A 24,038-nucleotide genomic window follows, 5' to 3' on the forward strand; every position below is an offset into this window, starting at 1 on the left:
TAATAAACAAGGATTCCTGAAAAATGTATGGTTCAATTTTTTTTTCAATTTCAACTAAGTAACTTCCTAGATAAAGGAATTAACAACCATTTAATTTAAGTTTCAGAAACTTTTACGTAAACAAATTAACTTATTATAACAATCTCTTTCATAATGAAAATGTTAACAGTTTCACACTATATTCAATTTAGTGTGAACATTAACACATAATCAGTGTATTTTATTATAAGAAAAACAAATTTTAAAAAGACCCACTCAAGTATTCCAGCAGTGATTTATATCAAATTAGTTTAAAGATATACATACACATAATTAATATGCAAATTATTGAAATTGAAATCCAATTCACATATCGTTTTCTCTGTTTTTTAACTACATAAATGGAAATGTACAAAGTAAATGGCAATTACCAATAGATACTTCTTATTTAATTTTTTTTTAAACATGCAAAAAAATTGAAGGAGTAGTTCAGTAAATGTAAATAGAAAATACAAAAACCAATATTGGAAAGCAAGCTTCCCATTTACTTGTTAAACAGATAGATTACATCATTCTGTTATGAATTTTTTAAAAAACTTACACAAGCCGTAACGTTTTGCTATTAACATTTTTACGAGTATTTGGCATTTAAACAATACATTTTTTAAATTCATTATACGGTATATAAACAGTAATAATAATAATGGATGTCAAAAAAATTACATTAGTTAGATGACACGTCTTCATAACAACTGTTAATAACAGTCACGATGTTTTTATCATAATACTTTATTATATAAATACATGATCAATGTTTTTTTTGTTGTTTTTTTTTCTTTTTTTAATTTACCTTATTTATGTCAATTAATTTATATATAAAAAAGTGAAGGAGACAGTATAGAAGAAAATTTATGTAATTAATTATAAAAAAATTAAAAACAAATTTGTAATATGGATTTTTTTAAAGAAGAATTTCTTTTAACAGCGTTACAAAACATTTAATAATCTGATTTTGAGCAACATGCATTTAATGACTGTGGCATACAAACAGTGTTTCTTGTTCAAAGATAATCAAAATTTAAAGAATGCTAATCCTTGGAAAAAAATTATAAGCTTTACATTTATAAAAAAGAAATACTTCTTTAAAAAGACAAAATAATTCCATACATATTTAAAAATAGATAGCAAGTTGAGAGTAGGACAGTGACAAGGAAACAAATATATTATATCCATGTCCACAACAATTAAATATGAGAACAATTCACATTTGGCGTACCACGTAATAGTTATTACAACAACAATCGGTTGAGGACTGAAACACCGATCATATATTTTGGTGGTTTTGTTCTTTTTTTATAATAATTATAAATATATACATCAAACAATCAAATAGTAGTTACATATCATGCTGAGATCCAAAATTGGTTTAATGAAGTTGTTAACATAAATGTGATTTTAAGATTAACTGTTGTTAGATGAGAACAAAACCAGTTCACGTTGTCATCGTTAACGTACGGCAGCACAGTACGTAATGTACTGTTTGTTACATGCTTAACTGCATGAACACAAATTAGTAGAAAGCGTCTACTGGTCATTCACATCTTTTGGTTATAAATTTTTAACATATTTCTGCATCATATATATATAAAAATTAAATACTCTAAAATATTTATATTAATACAATTTTCATTTAAATATATTTTTTTTTTATAAAAAAAAGAAAAAAAGTTATGTACAAAAGATACATAATACAATAAGATCAAATTTGGTTGCATCAATGACTACAATAAAAATGGTTCTCCCTAACGAAATCAGAAAACAAAGCTAATAAGTTTTGCTTTTAATACTTAAAATTTTCTTATAAATTAGAAAAAAGACACTGTTTGGAAAATAACCTTTTAAAAATATATAAGTTAATAAATGAAGCTGTTATTTCTATGGATTAATTTTTTTTTAAATTATAGAACATAGTTTTAACAGTCATAAGAAGCAACATCAAAATAAATTATAAACATGACATATATTACATATGACATGACTTAACATACATCGCGAATATTTTTGCTCATACATTCTTGACAACCTGTTAGTTTTAATTAACAGGATTATTAATTTTTTTTTTTTAAATTAATATACAAATTCACAAAAATATAATAAAAAGAGCCACTGAGAAACACCCTGATGAAGTTCCATATTCACAACACAACCACTTTAAACATTTACCAATTGTTCCGTCATAAATATGTCATAATACGTAATTATCAAAGACTATAATAATAATAATAATAATAATATAATTAATCATAATTACAAAGTGTACGTACGTGTGTGTACTCTCGCGCAAAGTGAATTGGTTTGTGTTAAAAATTCAGTTTTGTTTTGTTTGTGTACGAGACAAATATTTTAATATTAATCAATAAGTTTTAAATAATTTCAATTACCGATGGCAAGCTGGAACATTGGGAGATAGTATTCAATTATAACAGGCGTTTTTTTCTTCAAGCAAGTATTAACAAAGCTATGCCATATTAAAGGGTCTCTGGAAATAATGCAACAACTTTTTATTAATAAAACACTTTATTATTTCATATTTAGACATTATCAATAAATAAATTTTTGATCAACATTATAATAGTAAATGTTCATTTCTTTAAACAAAACAGTAAAAATATATTTTGTACAATAATAATATAATTAGGTGTTAGAAGATTACTTCAAACATAAAAATAACATAAAAGTAAACAAAGAGAAAGTAATCTAAAAGTTTTATATAATTACGTTTTGATGGCATAGCTTTGGATAATTGCTAACATTTATGTGTGTAAGTAGAACGGTGTATGCAAGTGAGTACAAGATTTTTACAAGGGAGGGTAAAAGAAGGAAGGGGAAGGAAGAGGGAAGGGTGGTCGGAGAAGGAACAGGAGGAAATCAGTTGTCGCCACCCTCCTGTGGCTCGTCTCCGTCGCCTTGTGTGTCTGAAGTCCACAGCGTGAGGTTATCTCGCAGCAACTGCATAATTAATGTAGAGTCTTTATAGCTGTCTTCATTTAATGTGTCAAGCTCTGCTATTGCATCATCGAATGCCTATAAACAAACAAATTATAATTATTTGATTTCTTACCAATTTGAGTTTATGTAATACTGTAAACTAAAACTGAATTGAATTGCATGTGATTGACAGCAATCTTCATTATCACAATACAGGACAAATGTCTTAATATCTACATCATTGACAAAAATTAAGATAAATCAAAGCTAATAAAAATATGATTATACAGTATAATAAAAAAATGTTTATAGTATACAGATAAAATTAATTTACAGATTAGAAGAATGGCTTGCACATCTGCTTTTTACTTGTTGTCTAACAAAATCATATAAGCTGTGACATCCAATCTACCTACACACATAATTGCAGGTTAGGTTCAGATCAGGATCTTGAAATATCAATGTTTTCACATGTAATTTCCTTTACAAAAAAGTATGCCAGCTTTACATATAACTATACTAAAAGTAGGAAGCAATGTATGATAGATATACATGTACTCTTTGAAATTGTATTAAAAAAGAAGTTATATTAATTTAAAAAAAAACCAATGATTTTTACATTTTACGGGCATGAACTTTTTTTAAGAATTCATGCTTAAATTTTTATTTCTTATAATGAGTATCTACGATTTCCTTTACACATGAAAACAGTTTCTCTGGATTCAAAATAAAATTAAAGATTTATACAAATACAGAAATCTGTATTATTAAATAGTCCAGGTGTAAAGTGAATAACATACACTTGTGAATGTGTACAGAAAATCCAAACATAAAAATAATTTCAAAATGTTTACTTTCTCTCTTTCTGTTTTGGCCTCTGGAACCACTGGATTATTATATTATTACTTCAGAGGATAAGTGAGGATTATATGTATCAATGTAAATGAAGTGGTCTCAGGTTGACCATTCCTAATGTGTGGTTAATTAAAACCAAACCACCAGAAAACTCCAGTATCCATAATCTAGAGTATTTAAATCCTTATAAAAGTAACTAAACATCTAATTTAAGTATACTGTTAGCACCTAAGTTTCTATAATCATTTTAGTAAAGGAACAAAATTCTTATTTTCATATAAAATAATGCTAAACTACTCAGGAAATTTTATTATCAAACATATAACCACCATCAATGGATCATAACAGAAGCTTTAAAACAAGGAATTATAATTTTAATTACAAGCTTAATAGTTTTAAATATACGTTATATATATATATATATATATATAAACAAGAATTTTTATATAATAAGAATTTGGTACTTATGAAAATAAAATATTCATTAAAGAAATCAACAAGGAACATGCATTATCTTCATTAACAATAAAAAAAAATAGTCAAAAACATGTTTTTTACACATCATTAATAAAGGAAAACATTCCTGGAAAAATATACTATTATTGACACATTACTTTGTAAGAAAAAAACTACAAAAGATGAGTTGTTGGCGAGTGACTTGTCCTGAGGGTCTTCCAACACAGAATATTTAAATGCTAGTAACAAACAAAACACATATATGTAGCTTTTAGCAGAAGTAAAAAAAAAAGGTTGTTCATAACACACAGCAATTTTACATCATACATTTGTTTAAACACATAAAATTCATGGTGTAAATAATAGCAAACCAAATTCTTTGAAGATATTTTGTTACACTATACAAAAAAAAAAATTTAGGCAATTTTATCTATGCGACAGCAAGTAATGATATTGCATTTAAACGCAACAAAATGTCAGTAATACAAAATAAGTATTCTTATAAAATGAAGTTCAAACAAAAGAATCTTTTGCTTTTTTACATAAAATTTATACTCATTTTAATTCTTGAATTCACCTCAATTTTTTTCTGCTCATAATTTCATGCACATTATAATTTACTTCTTATTACGCTACAAGCGAAATCACTATAATAACAAAAGTTAATGATTTTTGCAATATAATAGCATGTTTGTAAAAATGTTATTTAGGTTTATATTACAAATCTAGAATTAATATTGCAATTAATCAATTAATAGTGAAGAGGCATAATCCCCAATGAATAAGTAGTACTATTGGTATGGTTAACTTGAAAGCTAGAAACTTTTATTGCTTATTAAAAAAATATGAGGAGTTTCTAAAGATAATACAGTTTTGAAATTTCACTGCTGCTATGCTGTGGTTGGCAAGCACATGCGTAATGTGTACCTACATCTGTTGGCAAGCTACAAATGCCATAATGGAAATATTTGACTGTTTACGTTTGTTTGCGAGTAATTAAAATGCCTCCGCTGAATCCTGCAGACTGTAAAATACATGATGCGATTCATTTGCTCAGTGCTAAAGGCATTATAGCCACTGAAATTCATTGTGAGATCAGTAAAATGTATGGGGAAACATTATGAGTGATGTAATGGTAAGAAAAAATAAGACGACCTTCCGTCATTACTGAAGATTTGGTGCAGAAAGTTGACAAAAAAGTGACAGAACAACGCTTAAAATTTCTTCACTATCTGAAGTGTTTTAAGTTGTCTATGAAATTGTGACCAAATGCTTTAATTTTTTGACGATAGTGTCGAAGCAACTGTGTTGCACGATATGAAAAGTGCCTTAACACTGGTAGCAATTATGTAGAAAAGTACAAAGTACAATAAACTAAGTGTACTTTTTTTTTAATTTCAAACTTTAAAAAACATGCATCATATTTTTAATACTTTGGAAATAATGAATATTCTAAAAAAAAATCAATGTACATCACAATCAAAACTTTGAATCCTTATATATCACTTGTATGATATGAGTTTTTAATGTGTCGAATTTTAGTTTAAAAAGTTTTAGGCCAAGGAATAACTTTAGATAATTTATCACAGCATATTTCTACTGTTTATTTTGTATATCATTTATTCACCAAAATTGTTTTACTTCTCTTGTGTACACAAATTGATATTAATGTATAATAATTGTATAAATATAAGAGTGGTGTGTATTTAATATTTTTAAGCAAAATCTAATTTACTAAACAAATTAACAAAATTGTACAATAAGGGAAAAGAAAACTTGGCAAAAACACATCATGAGCAGGTCATGTGATATAATTTAGGTAGGATTTGGCAAAAAGTTCATCTAAACTTCGCTAATACTTGATGAGGCATCAAAAACGTACTTTAATATTTATGACGCGAACTGGGAGTGAATAAAATTGTGAAACATCTTGTAAACAAAAAAAGTGGCATAAAATATTAACATTGTGACAGTTGCAATGCTACAATCTCTATTATCTAGCCTCATTGTGAAGAATTATAATAGCACTGTTGATAATAAAATTACCTTGCACATGTTTACTAAAATAAAATATTAATCGCTCTTTCAAACAAAAAGAAAGTCAACAATAACCTACTAACTGCATTCCTTCAGTTTGATATAACAGAAAGACTGCACTTTCATATTAGTATGTAACAAATTAAGATTGTCATCACTGAAATTTGTCAAATCTGAAATTTCTGTATGATGTAGACAAAGATATAGCTTTATTATTTTTGACATGGAAAGGGCATATATATAATTTATAACAAAAATATAAGGAAAAAATTTATGTAATTGTTCACCTTTATATTTAAAAAAAAAAAGAATTTTTGTCCCATATGTGTTCCTATACCATTCATCCAATTGCAATGAAACTTTGGTAATTTGTTGAGCGCACATCCATGAAGGTTTCTGAATTATTTTACTGAGATACCCCTGGGGGTATCTCTGCAGCAATAGTCCGATTTTCACGATTATTCAAAAATGAATGCGTGTTAAGTTTGTTTATTATCGCATCATGCAGCAAAAACTAGCAAACAGATTACTTTCAGATTAGCATGATAAATCCACGTTATCCCAGGGAAGGTTAAAGCAATCAACTGAGGCCCTAGCTCCCTTTGTAGGTTAAGATATTAAAGAAAAATGTTCAATATTTCTTTGCTCCCAAGAAGGGTGAAGTTGTGAAAAATATTCATTAAGGAAATAATTAACACTTTACTTCAATGTTATAATTTCCTTCTGCCACCATGGGAAAGAAATAAGTTACAAATTTTTCATCAAAGGATTGTGTACTTTCATTACCATACTACCAACCTATCTTTTGTAATCAAGTTTCTTTTTCAGATTTCTATAAAGCCTGATCTCACAACCATGAAGATAATGTACGTGGGGTCCTCTGGGCAGATGGGAATGGCGAGTGAAGAGAGCTCAGCAGCCAGGAGTTAAGCCCTTTGGCCCTTAGGAGCCAGGTTATGGCTAGACAGCTAGTACGTACGTATGTATATATATATATATATATATATATATATATATATATATATATAAAATTTACTATTCCATAATGCTATCTAATTTTACAAAATTACAATCAATTAATTTAGGATTAATACACTGACTTCAACCATACAATGTTTGTCAACACTTCCAATTGAGCAATCAAATTTTAATGGTTGAAAAATTAATCACCTCTTATTTTATTTATTAACAATGAGAAAAGGAAGAACAGTTTGTGTAACTTGACCAGTAGTAATATTTTTTAACTCTGATGTAGGTTACATAATAAACTGAACGTTACAAAAATAAAACAATTTGCGTGATAAGGATTTTAATCTATGTAAAAATATAATTAACTTTGTAAATAAATTGAATGATGCTATCTATTTCCACCAAACAAGAAAATAGTATTGAAATCAAAATTTTCATCAAAATTATAAGAATTAAAAAATGGTGAATAAGAAGTACAGAGTTAACAGAAAATTACACCTTTTTGTTGCTTATTGAAGAGTGAACAAATATTTGAATTAATTTTTTGGGAAATAAAGCCATTTTTCTTTTAAGAAACTACCTTATATATTATTGAAGCGCTGAAGCAAGTTTTGTGTAAGATAAAGTTTTAATCATTTTCAATAATAAAAGAAATTTCAAGTTTGGAAAATTTATAAATAAAATAGTCACTACAATATTCTCATAATCTGAGAATGATGCTTAAGTATGATTAAAAACTATATGAAACTACATTTTCCATATATAGATTCTAATGACAGGAACAAATTGCACATAAAATGCATAGTACAATGTATAACTGAAGGAGAAGTCAGTGTATATATAGAATGACCAAACTGTGGCATACATAAGGATGAAGCACAAGTTAGTTTTCAGCACAATAACAGATAAAAATTAGACTGGGTAGATACTGCTGCATACAAATGTTAGAATAATTTAAAAATGATGGTTAATAACAGCTACAACATGTTTTAAAAAAAGGAATATGTGGGAGTGGTGGTTCATTACATTTCTTTGTAGTATCTAAATAAGATTATTTTATTTTAATGGAACACAAATTTGTAATTGGATGTAGAAATTTATTATTCAACCAAGATTTCTCTTTAAATAGAAATAAATCTTTTAAGAAAGCCTGCAGTTCATCAGTTGTTCCTACTTCCCTTCCCCAGCAGCAGGCTACAATACAATATAGTTTATTATTTTTATTCACAAGAAAAAGTACTAAAAAGCAGAAATAAGCAATTTCACAAACTAACTTTTCTTCAATTCTAAAGTTATGCACTAACAATGGTTTATTTTTAAGGAAAACATTAGTTATCAGGCAAGATGTACAAGAATCACATTTTCAATAGTTACTTAGTTGAAATTTAACAATACTACAAACATTTCAACACTCTTCAGTAAGCCAAACAAACAAGATAACATTAAATTTTTAAAATTTACACACAAATGAATCAACTTGGAGCAATGTTAGTTAATAACAAACGCACACAACAGACCAAGGAGAACATGTCTAGGCATGGTATGGCATCTGTTACATGACATTACCTGCTTGGCCAGGTGGCAAGCCCTCGCGGGGGAATTTATTATCTCATAATAGAAGACAGAGAAGTTCAGCGCTAATCCCAACCGGATCGGATGTGTTGGTTGCATTTTTGATTTAGCTATGTCAAATGCTTCCTGGTAAGCTTTTTGCGAATCATCCACTACAGCTATATAAAAATCAAAATAACCATTTAAATAGATCCAGAGACCAATTAAGAAAAGAAAGGTGTATGCGTAAAGATCACTCGCCAACACAGCTCATCTCCAATTAATGAAGATTCATACCTGAAATAGAATTTAGTACAGTATGTATTGCATTATACCTGTTTAGCCAATTGACACGCCTTATCTGGCGAATTGAGGATTTCATAGTAGAAAACTGAAAAGTTGAGCGCTAGGCCCAACCTGATTGGATGCGTTGGTTGCATCTTTGCTTTGCTGATTTCAAACGCATCCTGGTAGGCTTTCTGTGAGTCATCCACCACAGCTAAAAATACAAATGAATTATGTAGAGCACACTGAAATTCTATCTTATAACAAAATTTTAATTTTTGTACCATTATAAGCAATTAATATGCACATGCTTAACTTGAATTTTCCTCCTGGAATCTACAATGCAAGTGATGTTTTTATAAACACCACAATAATAAACAAAGCTAGCAACAGACTGCATTTTAATTCATTAAAAATTATACATTTTTACTGAAGAAAAATAACTGACTAAACTCAGGATCTTGGAAAATGATTTTTGAGTAAAACAATATCTTCTAAAATTCATTGTCGTTGAAAAACAACAGAATTCCATTAACAAATATTTTTGTTTGTTTGGGGTGCATAGAATCAAGTAAAATTAGGTTACACACTATTATACAATTTAAGAACCAATTAAGCAAAATTCTATACAGTGAAATTTATAAGTCAGTTAAACACAGTTTAACCATACTTAAAAAGGCTATAATGTATAATTTTCCTGCATTGTAATGCATTGTTTAGGGCATAAATGAGCACTAGGCCCAACTTGATTTGGATGTGTTTGTTGCATCTTAGTTTTGCTGATTTCAAACACATCTTGATAGTCTTTCTGTAAGATGTCCACCAAACCTAAAAATACAAATGTTGCTTTACTGTGTTAAGCAACAGAATAACATCTGGTCTTATTAATAACTCAGTTCTGGTCAATGTAAAGGATTTTTTTAAATTTTTACTATCTAGCCACTGTGGTATATAGACCAACACTGAATACTCAGGCAACTCCACAGATATAACTCGGAAACATAAGTAACAAAATCACTATACGTCAAACCATTGAAAACATTTACAAAAATCATCAGAAAGGCAGGAAAAATATAAATTATATTGTAATAAATATAGAATATCTTTTACATCCAATAATTTTATTAAACTGAATGCACAGGTAAAACTTACTGATGCTATGGTTTTCTACATTACTTAAAAGATTTTTTGCATTTTCAATTTCTTAAATTTTGAATATCTGTTTTTAATTAATATAACTAGAGTATTAATAATTGATAATAGAATTATAATTTGCTGATACTGATGCAAAGCCCCGTGGGTTGTCTGGAAAAAGGGAAAATATTTCAGTTTTCAAGTATAATTAACATTAATTTTGCCAATAAAACTGTCAAAAATCTAACTATTAAAGAAGTATGATACTACTAGAGCTAGTGTAAGCTAACTATTACCTCCTTAAAACATGGATGTTTTTACTTTTATTTTCAATAACAAACAATTATTACAGAAAAAAAATGAATCTAGATTGGGCAGAATAAACTTTTTTTTTCCAATAGAGAAAAGGAAGAATATAAATCTGTTACAGTAGTGACGAATAATTGTTAATTTACTTTTTAAACAAGTTTCATTATCATTCTATTTATCAATTTTTGACAAAATAATTTTTAATTAAACATTTTTATTTAATGGAGTAGAACACAAAAAATATTGCTTTTCATAATTCTATTAAAACCAATCCCAACAGCATCTGCTTCTTTTTATACTAATTACTTTTAACACACTGATTCTTGGCCTACATTTCATTATTTGCTTTCGTTTGTGGAAGATGCTTTATACAGTAATTTAATATTTACTTATTAAAGGTCCACTTTTTTTTTAATCAAGTTTTTCATTCCGCAATGTCTTAAGTGAAAAAATCATGTTTCACCTATATCTGAAACATAAACAATGCCATTTAATAATAGCCACATAAAAGCAGGCCTCTAAAAGGTTGCTGCTTAACTATACAATCACGGTAAAGGGATAATTTACAAATCCTGACTATATATACAAGCATAAAAAATGTGGCACAATTCTTTTATAGAACCGTACTAAAAAACTAAAAATTCCTACAAATAATCAAAATAACAGAGCACATTACATGTCAACAACAATCATTTTTAATAGAAAGACAAATAACAAAAATGGAAAGGTCTAAAACCTCAGCACAGTTAATATATTTTCTATTTTATTACCATTATTAAATACTGGGAATAGTATCAAATATTTTTTTTTAGAAATTTCAATACCTTTGTGACTGTTTTTTATCATATAAAGCATTAGGGCAATACAATTGAAACCTTTAAAATGTGTGCTCTATAGCATTGTCCACATGTCAGAATACAGACAAATGTCTGATGTGCTAGATAAGAAATGGAATTTGTATTCCTGTTTGAAGAATGCTTTTTGGTAGAGATATGTAAATATAACTAGAAAAGACAATATAATTAAGAACTTATGTATATTTTAAACAAATTAATAACATAATCACAAATAATTTTAAACCATCAAAATTCATGATGTCAATCAGATCATTAAAAAATTAAACAATTACAGCAAACATGCAAAAATTCTACTTCCTAAAGACATTAGTCTGTCCACTGGATAATTTAGAAAATAATTTAATCTTTTTTCACATAGTGGAATAACTAGGGTCTAAGAACAGTTTAGTATGTAATATAATTTGTTTCCATTCCATGCAGAACAATGTGCGATTAATGTTCCAAAAAACTTTCACACAATTTCAGAAATAAAAAAAAAGTTACAGTATCTTTCATAAGTTTAAGGACAAGTTAAAAATAACCGAAAAATCAGTATTTCATGACAAAATATTTTATACAAGTAAAAATTAAAAATAAAAATAACAGAGATAAGGCTACATCATTTTTTAAACGTTTAGTATTTTGTATGACCTCCATACGATTTTAGGCATGCTGCTACTTTATCAGGCATTGATTCAATCAATTCCAGACATTTTTGTTTCGTCACAAGTTGCCACAGACTTGCGATTTGAAGTGGTAACTCAGCCTATTTTTAGGTTTTCTTTTAGCAAGTAGCGGTGCCATCCAATTCCACAAATTCTCAACTGGATTTAGGTCAGGACTACAAGCAGGCCAGTCCGAAAGTTCCACATCATTTGCATCAAACCATGCCTTGGTAACTCGTGATCAAAAAAGTGCGTTGTCTTGCTGCAAGATGAAATTCTCACCCAACAGGTTATAGACACTAGGAAGCATGAATATGAATTCTTCCATTGTTTTTATGTACTGTATGCTGTTCATTGTCCCATCCATTATTCTAAGGTGTCCAGCGCCCTCTGAAGTTATGCAACCCCACACCTAGACAGCATCTTCACCTTGCAACTTCGCCAAGCTTCTTTCAACCAGTTCTTCGTTTGCTTACAACTGGCATTTTGACTTGTGGACAGCATTTAAAAGAGGTTTTCCTAATGCGAAATGCGATTCCATTCCAGATGCTTTTAAACGTCTAGAAGAGTGGCCGCACTAACCTGAATTCCATGATTTTGTACTACTTCTGTCGCTATATCAGGCAAACTAGCAGACCGATTAAGTTTTGATACCTTTATAATTGCTGTCTTGCCTCATTGACGTTTTTCGTGGTCGACCAGATCATGGAAGATCAACGACAGTTTCTTGATCACGATATTTTTTAACAACTTGCTGTACACATGTTTTTGATATTTTTAATTGTTCAGCAATGTCTCTGTATGTTTTATTTGCTTTCCAGAGACCGATTACTTGCCATTTTACTTCTACACTAACACTTTTCTTACACATTGTTAATAAAAAACTTTTCACCAACCTAACCTCAAAGAAAGAAATTCTAATTCATCACAATTTTGGTGGGAAACAGCTGATAATAGTGCAAACTTGACATTTTTAATTACTGTTGGTATGCCTGACACTTTAGTGATTTGTACATTTTTGAACATTTCTCTCTTAAAAACAAAAATTTCATGAAAATTTTAAAATCACTTAAGCCCTTTTAACTCAAAAAATAATTTTTTTAGAATTTCTTATTACTCTATTGAAAAACTCAAACAGCTTTAAAATGATATCACACTCATTAGCCTATGTTACATATTTTACGAGAAATAGTAATTTCTTTTAACAAAAAAAAAATGGACTAATTTTAGCTCATTTAAAATATTTAAATGACTCCATAAAATTTGAAGCATCTAACTTAGAAGTTTGCGGTTTTCACCAAAAGATGTATTTTTTAAAGCTGTTTCTCACAGACATATACGATTTGTATGTAGTTCATAAGCTTAAAGACAAACAGTTTTGCTAAGGTGTCCTTAAACTTATGAAAGATACTGTATATATCCAATCAGATTTTTGCAATTTTTTTACAGATGCATACAAAAATGAACCTGCGTCTGTCTAATCTTCTCTAATCAATAACACTGCCTTTTATTGATTATTCAATTTGGAAAAACACTTTTTTTTTAATTACTTCAAACTGCAATGCAGATATTGTCCAATATCCACAAAAAACTTCAGAAAATAAAATAAAACATATGTTCTGCATACATCAGCCAAACCTCTAAATTAAAATAATTCTTTTTTTTTAACTTTCAGAAAAATTCTCCACAACAAATTGCTTAACAAAAGCAGGAGTAATTATCATTTAAAAGAAATCAAAGTTAAAGGAATGGAGATAAAACCACATCTGATTGCCTGCATAATGGCAATAATGATGAATATTACTTAACTCTTAATTACTGGAAAATCCTATCAAATAAATTTCTGATAAGATAGTTTCATTTGTCATACTTCAAGTTCTAACTGCACATACCGTTTCTTGTATCACCAGTGGCTACCTCTGCTAGGTACCTGTAGTAATCACCCTTCATTTTCAGGTAGAAAACTTTACTTTCTGGATTGCTTGCCTTTGGAATAAGGTACCTGTCTAATAAACCCTGTTAACATAAATAATATTATGTAATATTCTCTCATAAATTTGCAAATGTAAAATAGCTTAACATAAACACCAATTAAAGTTGTTTGTACAACTCTTTTTAATTAAAATCTAACCATAACCTGACATACATTAATAATAATCAGTAAACTAAAATGCTGCATTAATAATGTCAATGTCTACATCTACATGGCAAATACAATAAAGGCAAACTAACAATTACTAAGTTTAGGAATGAGATCTACATTTTATATTTGAAGTTGCACGTTAAGAAATTTATTTTATCACAAATCATTTTCCTTTATGGACAGTTGTCACCTGCCATTATTATTATCACACCACAAACCACAGAAAACTAGGTTCAATCAAGATATAATTTCCTGTCTCTAGGAACCTACATAAATCATGTATACAGCAGTAACTACTGCCACCTTGTAACTGAAAGGTTTGTCATGTTAATTAATTAACAGAATACAATCATAAGCTATTTTTCAAATACTGGTTTACAGCTTTTATTTTTCTGAAGAATTCTAGCAGCATACTTACAAGAATAAAATACTACAAAGAAGAATTTTGTACATTTTTGTTTTACATTAATGAATTCAAAATAATTTATAAAATAGGAAAATTTATATACATAGAAGAAAAAACCTCTGAAAATTAAAAGCGATTTTTGTTAAATGCTAAATCTGAAGAAGAAAATAGTATTAAGCTATATTAAAAACTGTTTCAGTTCCTGATATCACTTGTACCAAAAAAAATAGCAGAGCATAACAAAATATAGAAAAGATACTTTATTATTAAGTAATACTGTTTACAGTTTCAGTCACATAAAGCAAAACATGAATTTAAATAATATGCACTGTTAACTAAACAGTATCACATAAAAACATTTACTTAATGGTAAAGAAAAATTATGTATTTTTTTTTAATACACACAGCTAACAGATTCTCAGGAACTTTATGTGCAGATTCATGACATCATTTTCAACATTAAGACATCAACATGCACACAATGACTTTACATTACAAATAAAATAGAACATGAATCTACAAGATATTACTCCAATTACAAAATACTGCACTAACATTTCCTACTTCTGTTTAGTAAATTTGGGATAATTATTGCATAAGACTCGAACAACTTTGAAAATAATGCTGCAATAAAATATGGCAATACACCAAGTTTAACCTTTTAATAGTTACCTACTGTACATTTCAGAAAATAAATAAAAATGATAAACATTAGCGACTACACAAGAGTACCTGCTCTACACTACATTAATGAAAATTTATCATCACATATATTTGTATTACAGTTTTATCCATAACTTAACATTTCTTAGTTCATTAAAAAAATTACGCAGATGGGAAAAGAACCAGAAAAATTAAGTTGCTACTGTAAAACAACACCACTTGTCACAACACGTGTATTTCGCACACAATTCAACAATATAATTGTTGTTTTATACATTTTGTAAATGCTTAATTATTTAACATATTCCAAGTGAACATTGGATCAGAAAAACAGGAAAAAATAACTTGTAAGTAAAATTGTTAATATGCTTTTGACATCTATAACTTCTGCTTGTGAAAAGAATATTTTATGTTTGTTTTCTACATAAAGCAGAAGATAAATATTAAAAGTTAAAAAATATACTGCCCAAAAAACATTGCTGATAAATATGAGTGTGTGCAGGTGACACAATTCTGTATACAGTATAACTTTTTCTAATTTTTTCAAATTATTTAAACATATATATATATTATATATATATTTCTCATAGTCTATAAGACTCCAGGTAACGTAAGGATTACAACACTGATTCTTACATCTAAATAGGTTCAGCTGTTGAGCTGCTACAATGAACCTACTACATACACTCTAGATCCTTTTTTGGTACTAGTTAATGACGGACTTCACACATATGATATGAGGTTATTCAAAAACAACTCATCTAAAAAGGTTTTCAATTTTTTTTGAATTTATATATGTATATACATGAAGCCAATGACAATCCAGTTGACGTAAGGATTCCAACATGGGGTTATACACCTAAATTGGTTCAGGCAATGAGCTACTACAGTGGAATATACATACACCCTAAATACATTACACTCCTTTATGGACAGCCATGTAATAAGGTAATATGAATAATATAATAAAGGCATAAAGTTTTGTTATTATCTTTAAGCATAAGTGTGTCAAAATATATAGTTAGTAACTCTAAAAAAAAAAATTATATTATAAAACAGTAATTCTATAAATCGATGAAAAATTACAAATAAAACAATAAAGTACTAAAATCTGACAGCAACCTAAATAAAACATCTGATGTGGACAACAAATAACTTTCTTATATGCCTATTAAATTACATACACATTTTTTAAAAACAAAAAGTACATAAAATTTTATTTCATTAATATCTTCTGATGTCACTGAGAAGAAAAAAAATTTTTTAATGCTTCTGTTAAGTGTCATAATTTCTTGAATTACTTTTTCAATCAGTAAATACAATTTTTTTATCACCCTCAGTTTTAAATAAACTGAGCTTTAAAAAAAAATTAAGGGAAAATATAGTAGAATCTGTAAAATAATTTTGCATGGCCACGCCTTTAGAATGATTTCGCTGATGCTTTTCTTTTATAAACATCCTGAATTAATGTCAAACAGCAATTGGCTAGCATGTTAGTATTCAATTTCCCTTTATAGCGCCTTTCCATCACCAAAATGTCCTGGTGGTAACATTCACAGTGTTCGTCTCTTACATATCCAAGGTTATCCAGGAAAAAATCCAGATGCGAGTGGAGGAAATGTATTTTCAATGACATATTACATCCCATAAGCTCTGTATGAAGTAAGAGAAGTTGATTAACAATATCCTGGTAATTGTCGGTTTTGGTTTGCCAAAAACATGTTTGCAAACTTCTTTAAATGAAGTCCCAAGCTACACTTTCTACATTATTTAACATCAAGTTAAATACATCATCTTATATAAATTCTCTTATTTGAGAACCAACAAATATTCCTTCTTTAATTTTTCCTTCATTTACATTCAGAAATTTCTGCCTGATGTACAAAAATCCAGGGGCAATGAAGAAGGATACTTCATTGCTTTTACATAATTTTTCATTAGTCTTTGAGTTCACTAAGTGCTCATGAATATAACATTTTTTCCATTTTGAATCATCAAGTTGTCTAGTTTCTTCCATTCTTTGGTAACACATGTTCATCCCTAGCTCGGCTGTCCCATTCGCAAAGAAAACACATGTACTTAGTACATCCTAACCGCATGCCTAACAAAATAGCTGCAACTTTCAAATCACCACATATGTTCCAGCTATGTTTTTTATAATTTATTTTTTCAAGAACATCTTTCATCACATTGTATGTCTCAAATTAATACCGAAACAGATTTGTATTGAAGGATATTTGTTACAATATGATAGTACCACTTTTAAACTATACTTTCACAAACATTCACAGTGGCTCAGGAACTGGAATAATTTCACTGAGGTACAGGCCTGATTGCTGATTGCAATGAAGGATATTTTATAACACTGCAACTTAAGACAGCAATAAGACTGAAAAAAATTAATTCATTCCTAAATCCAGCGCTACATTAATCCATACCCAAATCCTAAAATAGCTGTTTTCAGCTTCATGTTTTGACCTGCACAGACATGATTAATCTTGTCCATGAAGGCTCACTCTGTAGTAGTATTGCACGATGTTGTAATATGCTAATATAGTATTGTTTATAGCTTACAAATTAAATTAACCAGGTTAAACAATAAAAAATGAGCTAACAAACAAAATACAATATAAGGAGCTTAATATGCTAACTATATGTTGAAAAATTAAAGATTTTTAAAAAACGAGTTCATATTCGTTTTCTGCATAAAAAAGGATTAAAATCATGTATTGCATGTTAGGAAACAAAAATTATATTAATCTGTGTATTTTTCATATTTGTTTTATCATTATTAATATTGAATAATTATTATTTACCATAAAACTTTTTACAATCAGAGGTTAATAATTATTAATAAATCATATATATATATAAAAAAAAAGTGCAGTCTGATTCGAACTGATGTGTCTTCCCTTCCCTTTGTACGATACAAATATTTAATTAAAAAATTTATTTGGTTATAACTCCAGAACCAATGAAAATAAGTACCACTATGACATATCATTGAAAAGCTCTCCATCGCTCTTGGAAAAAGTCCAAAATCCAATTTTGTTTTGGAGATTTTGGGCTTTTTTGATCTGGTCGATTGCAATCAATAGGGGAAGTGCACAACTAGATGTTACAACAGTCCTAAATCCAATATGTCCAATACGAGATACATATGTCCACACACACACACAAACTAGTCATAATGGATACAGGAATGATGTTAAAATGGATTTTCCGTTGAAATCTAAAAACCAAAATTTTTCGCGTTCACAATACTTCCTTTACTTCATACAAGGAAGTAAAAAGAGAAATTCAAAATTTACACAATCAAATAATAACATAATTGGTTTTATATAATAATAACATAATTGGTTTTATGTAATGACTGGGAGGGAGACAAAAGTTTTTTTAACTATGTTTTCAACAAATAGATATAATTTTTCAAAGCATTCACGAATATATGAAAAAGAAATGAAAAAAACAGCAAGTGCATCCGACAGATTCATATGCTAGGATTCCTTATCATGTAACATTTTGCTCATTAACATGCAATGATAAAATCTTCTTCACCAAATATATCAAATATTGAATTACCTACTAAAAAAATATAACAAACCATCTTGAGCAGCTGTTAGAACTAATGCATATGTAGATTTTATAGGATATACAATAAACACTCATTTTTAACACCATTTGAAAACTATAGACTAAGAGTAATTTAACACTCCTAGTATCAACAACAAAATTAACAATTTAACTCCATATTGTTAACTATTTTCATACCGTATTAATTTACATATATTGATTTTATCACATATTACAAACATTATTGGGTTCTGTAGCAGTGAAGCTTCTTCTACAAAGTTTTTTTACTGACAAAATTGACTTAATATAATAGAACAATTTATAAAAACTAAAAGCATAAATCAATTTAATTGATTAAATGCAGTGTGTACACACAGGTGGTAAACTGTGCCCTAGTTTATTTTGATAACAGAGTGCCCTCTGCTATCATACATCCTTGTGCACATATTAACAAGGAGAATGATATAATGAAATGAAAGAGAACATGAAATAATTTGAAATGAAAACGTCTGTTCATCATTGCTGGACATCAATCAAACCCCCAAGACCAGCATGGGTACACTAAACCCAATGGCCAAATAATTTCTGCACCAAGTGATCAGCAATAGCAGCGAGTTTCACTGCATTTGATCCGTGAACAGTTAAAATCAGTTTTTTAAATAAAACAATGCAGAGCAAATCCAGATGATATAGATATGATCACAGATCTATATTTTACAATTAAAGGGTTAAATACTAAATAAAATGTTCAACACAAATATTTTAAACCAACCAGTAGTTTAGTTACATGTTACTGGCTACAATGCATTATGCAATTTATTTTAAGTAAGTACGGTGGATTGGATTTTATTTTATTTCAAGAAATCGGAATATGTAGATATCACCGCAGTGAAATCAATCAATCTTTTAAGAAGGTACCAAACGAAATTATTCAAAAGGGGTGAACAGTAAAGCACCAGCAATCACAAAACTGAAGCCGCGATGGCAGCGCACCCACATTGCGCAGACAGCAGTTGCAGCAGACGGACCGATCATACAAACTAAACTTATTACGACGCAATACAGGCGGAGCGCTTCCCCCACCATACGAATATTTCTCCGACGCTCTAACCAGCAAACCTCCCCACCACAACAACTCCAAGACACGTCAGTTACGCATGTGCGTCATCAATCACCGGTATCCAGGTTGCTTAACACGCCAGGAATTCCCTACATCCGGTCTATTCCTTATTCGTCACATTGTTCATTCCGTTAACATTACCTTTTGCGGAAAATATCTCTTCTATAATTCAAGCAAACTACTGAAGGAAATTAAAAGTGTAAAACAACGGAAGACTAATTTCACAAAAGAAAATCAAGATTACTACTAGTAACACGGTAAAGATTCTAAACTTAACGGTTTAATGTTGTGCCAGAAAAAACTACTTATGTTAACGTTCACTATTTAATTGACATTTATCTTCCATCAATATTAATCTACACATGGGCGATTAATGCTAATTTTGTTGATTATAGCGACAGTTAATTCTAAAATGTTTATATTCATTGAACAAATTTGTTAAAGAAAGTTAAGTTGATCAGTAATTAATATATTAATCGTTCAGCATGAAGTTTATGATGGTTACCCTAAAGATTTCTTTTAACCGTACACGTGTTTATCGACATGTCAAATTGCTGTCAGCAATTAGCGCAAATGTAGCATTAACGTAATTTTCACAAGCAAAAGCTTGAAGGGCAATTTCTGTTAACATTTTCAAAAGAACACTGAAATTACAGAAACTGCATTGAATAGTTTTTTAATAAACAGGGCTGGTAATTTTTTAACGATACGAAGAGTAAAGAGTTTTCTATTCTTGCTATACACGTTTACTAATAAAATACGATACATGTTATTTAATAAAATATTTTCACTCGTCTTATTTATTCTTCCAACCTAGTAGTTGCGGTATACAATAAAGACTGAAGCTTGAGCACTATTTAATAGCACCATATAAGTACAGAATGTATCTAGCATGCGTGCAAAGGGCGCGCACTAACCGAATGATTCCTACATGCATAGCGCGTTAAGATCAAGGGCGGGTCAATCTACCAGCCTACCTTCATACGTAGTACGTAGAAAACTTAACATTTCACTAATACCAAATAGTTGTCATGCACTCGCATTTACTAAAAAGATTTCTGTATATTCTATATACCATATTCCAAGGTATGTATATGTATATACCATATTCTTTTTTTTTAGACAGTTTAACAATTACAAAGTAACAAAAATACTGTCAAAGATTGAATCGAGTAACATTTACGAACACATTCACACAGTTTAACAATAAAACTATTAATTTTAATGAATTTTCCAAATTGAAAAAAATAATCATTTTGTTGAATTTAAAAAATCTTCATAGATTATCTATTACTCATCCTTTGTTGGGTGTCGCCAATTAAGATACTATCTAAAATAAAAAATATCGATCAACACAACCCCCATTTCTCTTCACAGCAGTTTAACCTTTTCCAATCACAATGATCCGCGGTTGATTAGCACTCCGCGAAAATATGTTGGTATCTGATTGCCTTCCTTCATAGTCTTATGCTACTCTCTTGTGAAAAAAATTACAATATATTTAACAGATTTTGACCAAAAAAAAAACCAGTTACGATTGGATATTTTTTATGCCTGTAACCTGTAACAACAAAAAAATTTAAACAGTACAAAAATTACGATAATTGCACATTTTTTGCGCATTTGTACCGCGTTTTATATTAGCGAAACTTTTTTTTTTTTGCTGTGTTTATGAAACATAGTTTGCAGATTTTAAAAATAATACTTTCAAGCAAATCGGTTGAAAATTGAGCAAAATATGATGAAAAACACATGCCATAAATCGCAGATTAGTAACATATGTTAGTAGAAGTGAGAGATTCAGAAAACTACGTTTTATAAAAATTCCCACCACTCAAACAAAAGGTTATTCAGATTGACAAAAAACAATTTTTACTGTATTCATTATATGTTACATGTTTACCGATATCATTTGTCTGAAAAGATATTTATAGACCACAAGTAAAAGTGACATTTATGACCACAAATACCTTCTTTTTTTTGTGTGCCGTATATCATAATTTATTATGCGTTTCAATATATGTTGCTAGTAAGATAAGCTATTTTTGTAAATAATAAATAAATCCGTAACCCTCATAGCAATTATAATACACAAGTCACACACACACACAAGCACATTTCTGAGAAAAAAATGGTCATATTCTTTCTAGTCTACATAAAACATTTTACATAGTATAAACATCGTTCAAATTGTGTAATAAAACTGATTCCTTTGTGAATACAAAACAAAAAACCGACTTAGATGCCATATAAAATGATTTTGTAACAGCGTTTTAAAACTGACGCCGTACACAGCCGTAGTGGCTACATGATCTGAAAAGGTTTAAAAAATGATATTTTATACCTACACTGTTTTCCTACGTAATTGTTTATTGGATCCCCATTTTATCCCCATTATTATTTATACAAAGTTGCTGCCTGTAATCCTAACTACGAATTAATGGTCTTTTTGACGAGAAGACACAAAAGGATTTAAGATAAAACTGATAAAAATCCCTTTGGTGCGTAGTATAAGCTTAAAGGGAGAGAAGATCGTAGGAGCGTTGCGGCGGCGCATGTGACCAGGGGTGAATTTATACTCATGTATAAATTCAACGTCCCCATGGTATACACCATGCCACTCTTTTTGGTTCGCACAGAACAATCAGTTATAGATGTCTCGCAATATTTCCGCACCGATTGTGGAGCTTAGAAGCAAAAAATCGACAAAACTACTTCTGTTTCAAAAGTTATCTTCTTTGCTGTTTAAATGCGCCTCTTCTCATTAATCTACGAGAACTGTAGGGATGCATGCAACATCCACTAGTTCGGGTTGAATTTACGACTCGCTTTGACAAAGTCTACGCATTGCATTGCTGTTTTCCCCCCCTAACAGTTGTCTGGAACTAAGCACGCGCATAATTTCAGATTGCTCATGCCCTCATTTAAAATTTCGTAAGGTGAACGTGAAATTTATGGAAAAGGAGTAAGAGTAAAACCATATTTACGCTAAATTTGTCATTACTGTCCACACTTTCGCGGCTTTATTATAAAAGTCAGCAATTTTACGGTTAATTTCGAATAATTCATTTATGCTTTTCTGATTCACAAGCAACGAATCAGACGCAGTTTCACAATCGATGTCGGTGTAAATCTGCTAAGAAATTATAGATACACTATGAAGCATAAGTTCTGCAACAAATGAAAACTACAAAAAATCATATTCCGCATACGTGCTGTGGAAATATTAAAAATTTAATCTCTGGATACCTATTGCACTTTATTTATAGCTTTCCGACATTTTATGGTATGACGAAATTGGAACATAGGGAGTAGCACATAATATAGACGTACGAAAAACAACCAGAACACGGTGAAAAGTACTGCAAAGTTATTTACCTGAATTTATACTCCCAAACCCAGTACAAACAACTATGTGTAATTTACCGTAATTATACGACGCTTGCTTAAAATGTGAAGAAACTTTTATTATCTAAATGAAACGTTGAGAGAAAAACCAATCCATTATTTGTGTAAGAACCGTAATATATGTTTCAATTAAATTGAGAAAAAAAAGGATATTTATAAAAATAACTACAGATGATTGAGAACGTTACATTTTTCTGATACAGTAACGAATTTAAATTACTTACAAAATTACATTCTTGATAAATCTTAGGGAAAAAACTTGCAGGAAATCTTATATGCTTTAGAAAAAGTTTGAATAATTTATGGAAAATATAAAAAGAAATAAGGGATAAGTCTTATTTAACCTGTTAATTACTGCATTTAATGCAGTGATCAATTACAAAGACCTCTGTGGCTGACATTTTACCTAGTTCTGATAAAATTCTGTACTATAAATTTGTTTCTCAGACGTAGTAGTTGATAAATTAAATATTTTTTCCAATTTTTTGCTGTACATGTGCAGCAACACAAAGTTTGAAGTACAAAAAATATTTCAGAATAGAGTTATTAAAAACTGTACTTTCATAAATCTTCATTCATTCCTTACATATTTTTCTAAAATTCATATAAATGGGAAGGGAATGAAACGTTTATAATTTAAAGCTATTAATTCTTTTAGAAA

The 24,038-nt window shown here is 29.2% G+C and overlaps 1 protein-coding gene across 8 annotated transcripts in view; it reads right to left on the bottom strand.

Annotated features, from left to right (window-relative positions):
- Nucleotides 1-489: 489 nt before the first annotated feature.
- 14-3-3zeta (tyrosine 3-monooxygenase/tryptophan 5-monooxygenase activation protein zeta) overlaps nucleotides 490-24,038 on the bottom strand; it is an 80,555-nt gene continuing 57,006 nt past the window's right edge. For 7 of the 8 annotated variants that reach the window (XM_075382021.1, XM_075382012.1, XM_075382047.1 and 4 more), the window contains 3 exons: nucleotides 13,957-14,080; nucleotides 9,171-9,334; nucleotides 490-3,063 (listed from right to left, as the gene is read on the bottom strand). In XM_075382021.1, coding sequence (XP_075238136.1) covers nucleotides 2,908-3,063; nucleotides 9,171-9,334; nucleotides 13,957-14,080 — 444 coding nt within the window. In that variant the 3' untranslated portion in view covers nucleotides 490-2,907. Of the gene's footprint in view, nucleotides 3,064-8,850; nucleotides 9,015-9,170; nucleotides 9,335-13,956; nucleotides 14,081-24,038 lie in introns of all 8 variants that reach the window. The other variant, XM_075382029.1, reaches the window with a different exon arrangement.

Source organism: Lycorma delicatula, chromosome 1 (genome assembly GCF_047948215.1).
Source record: "Lycorma delicatula isolate Av1 chromosome 1, ASM4794821v1, whole genome shotgun sequence".
NCBI lineage: Eukaryota > Metazoa > Arthropoda > Insecta > Hemiptera > Fulgoridae > Lycorma > Lycorma delicatula.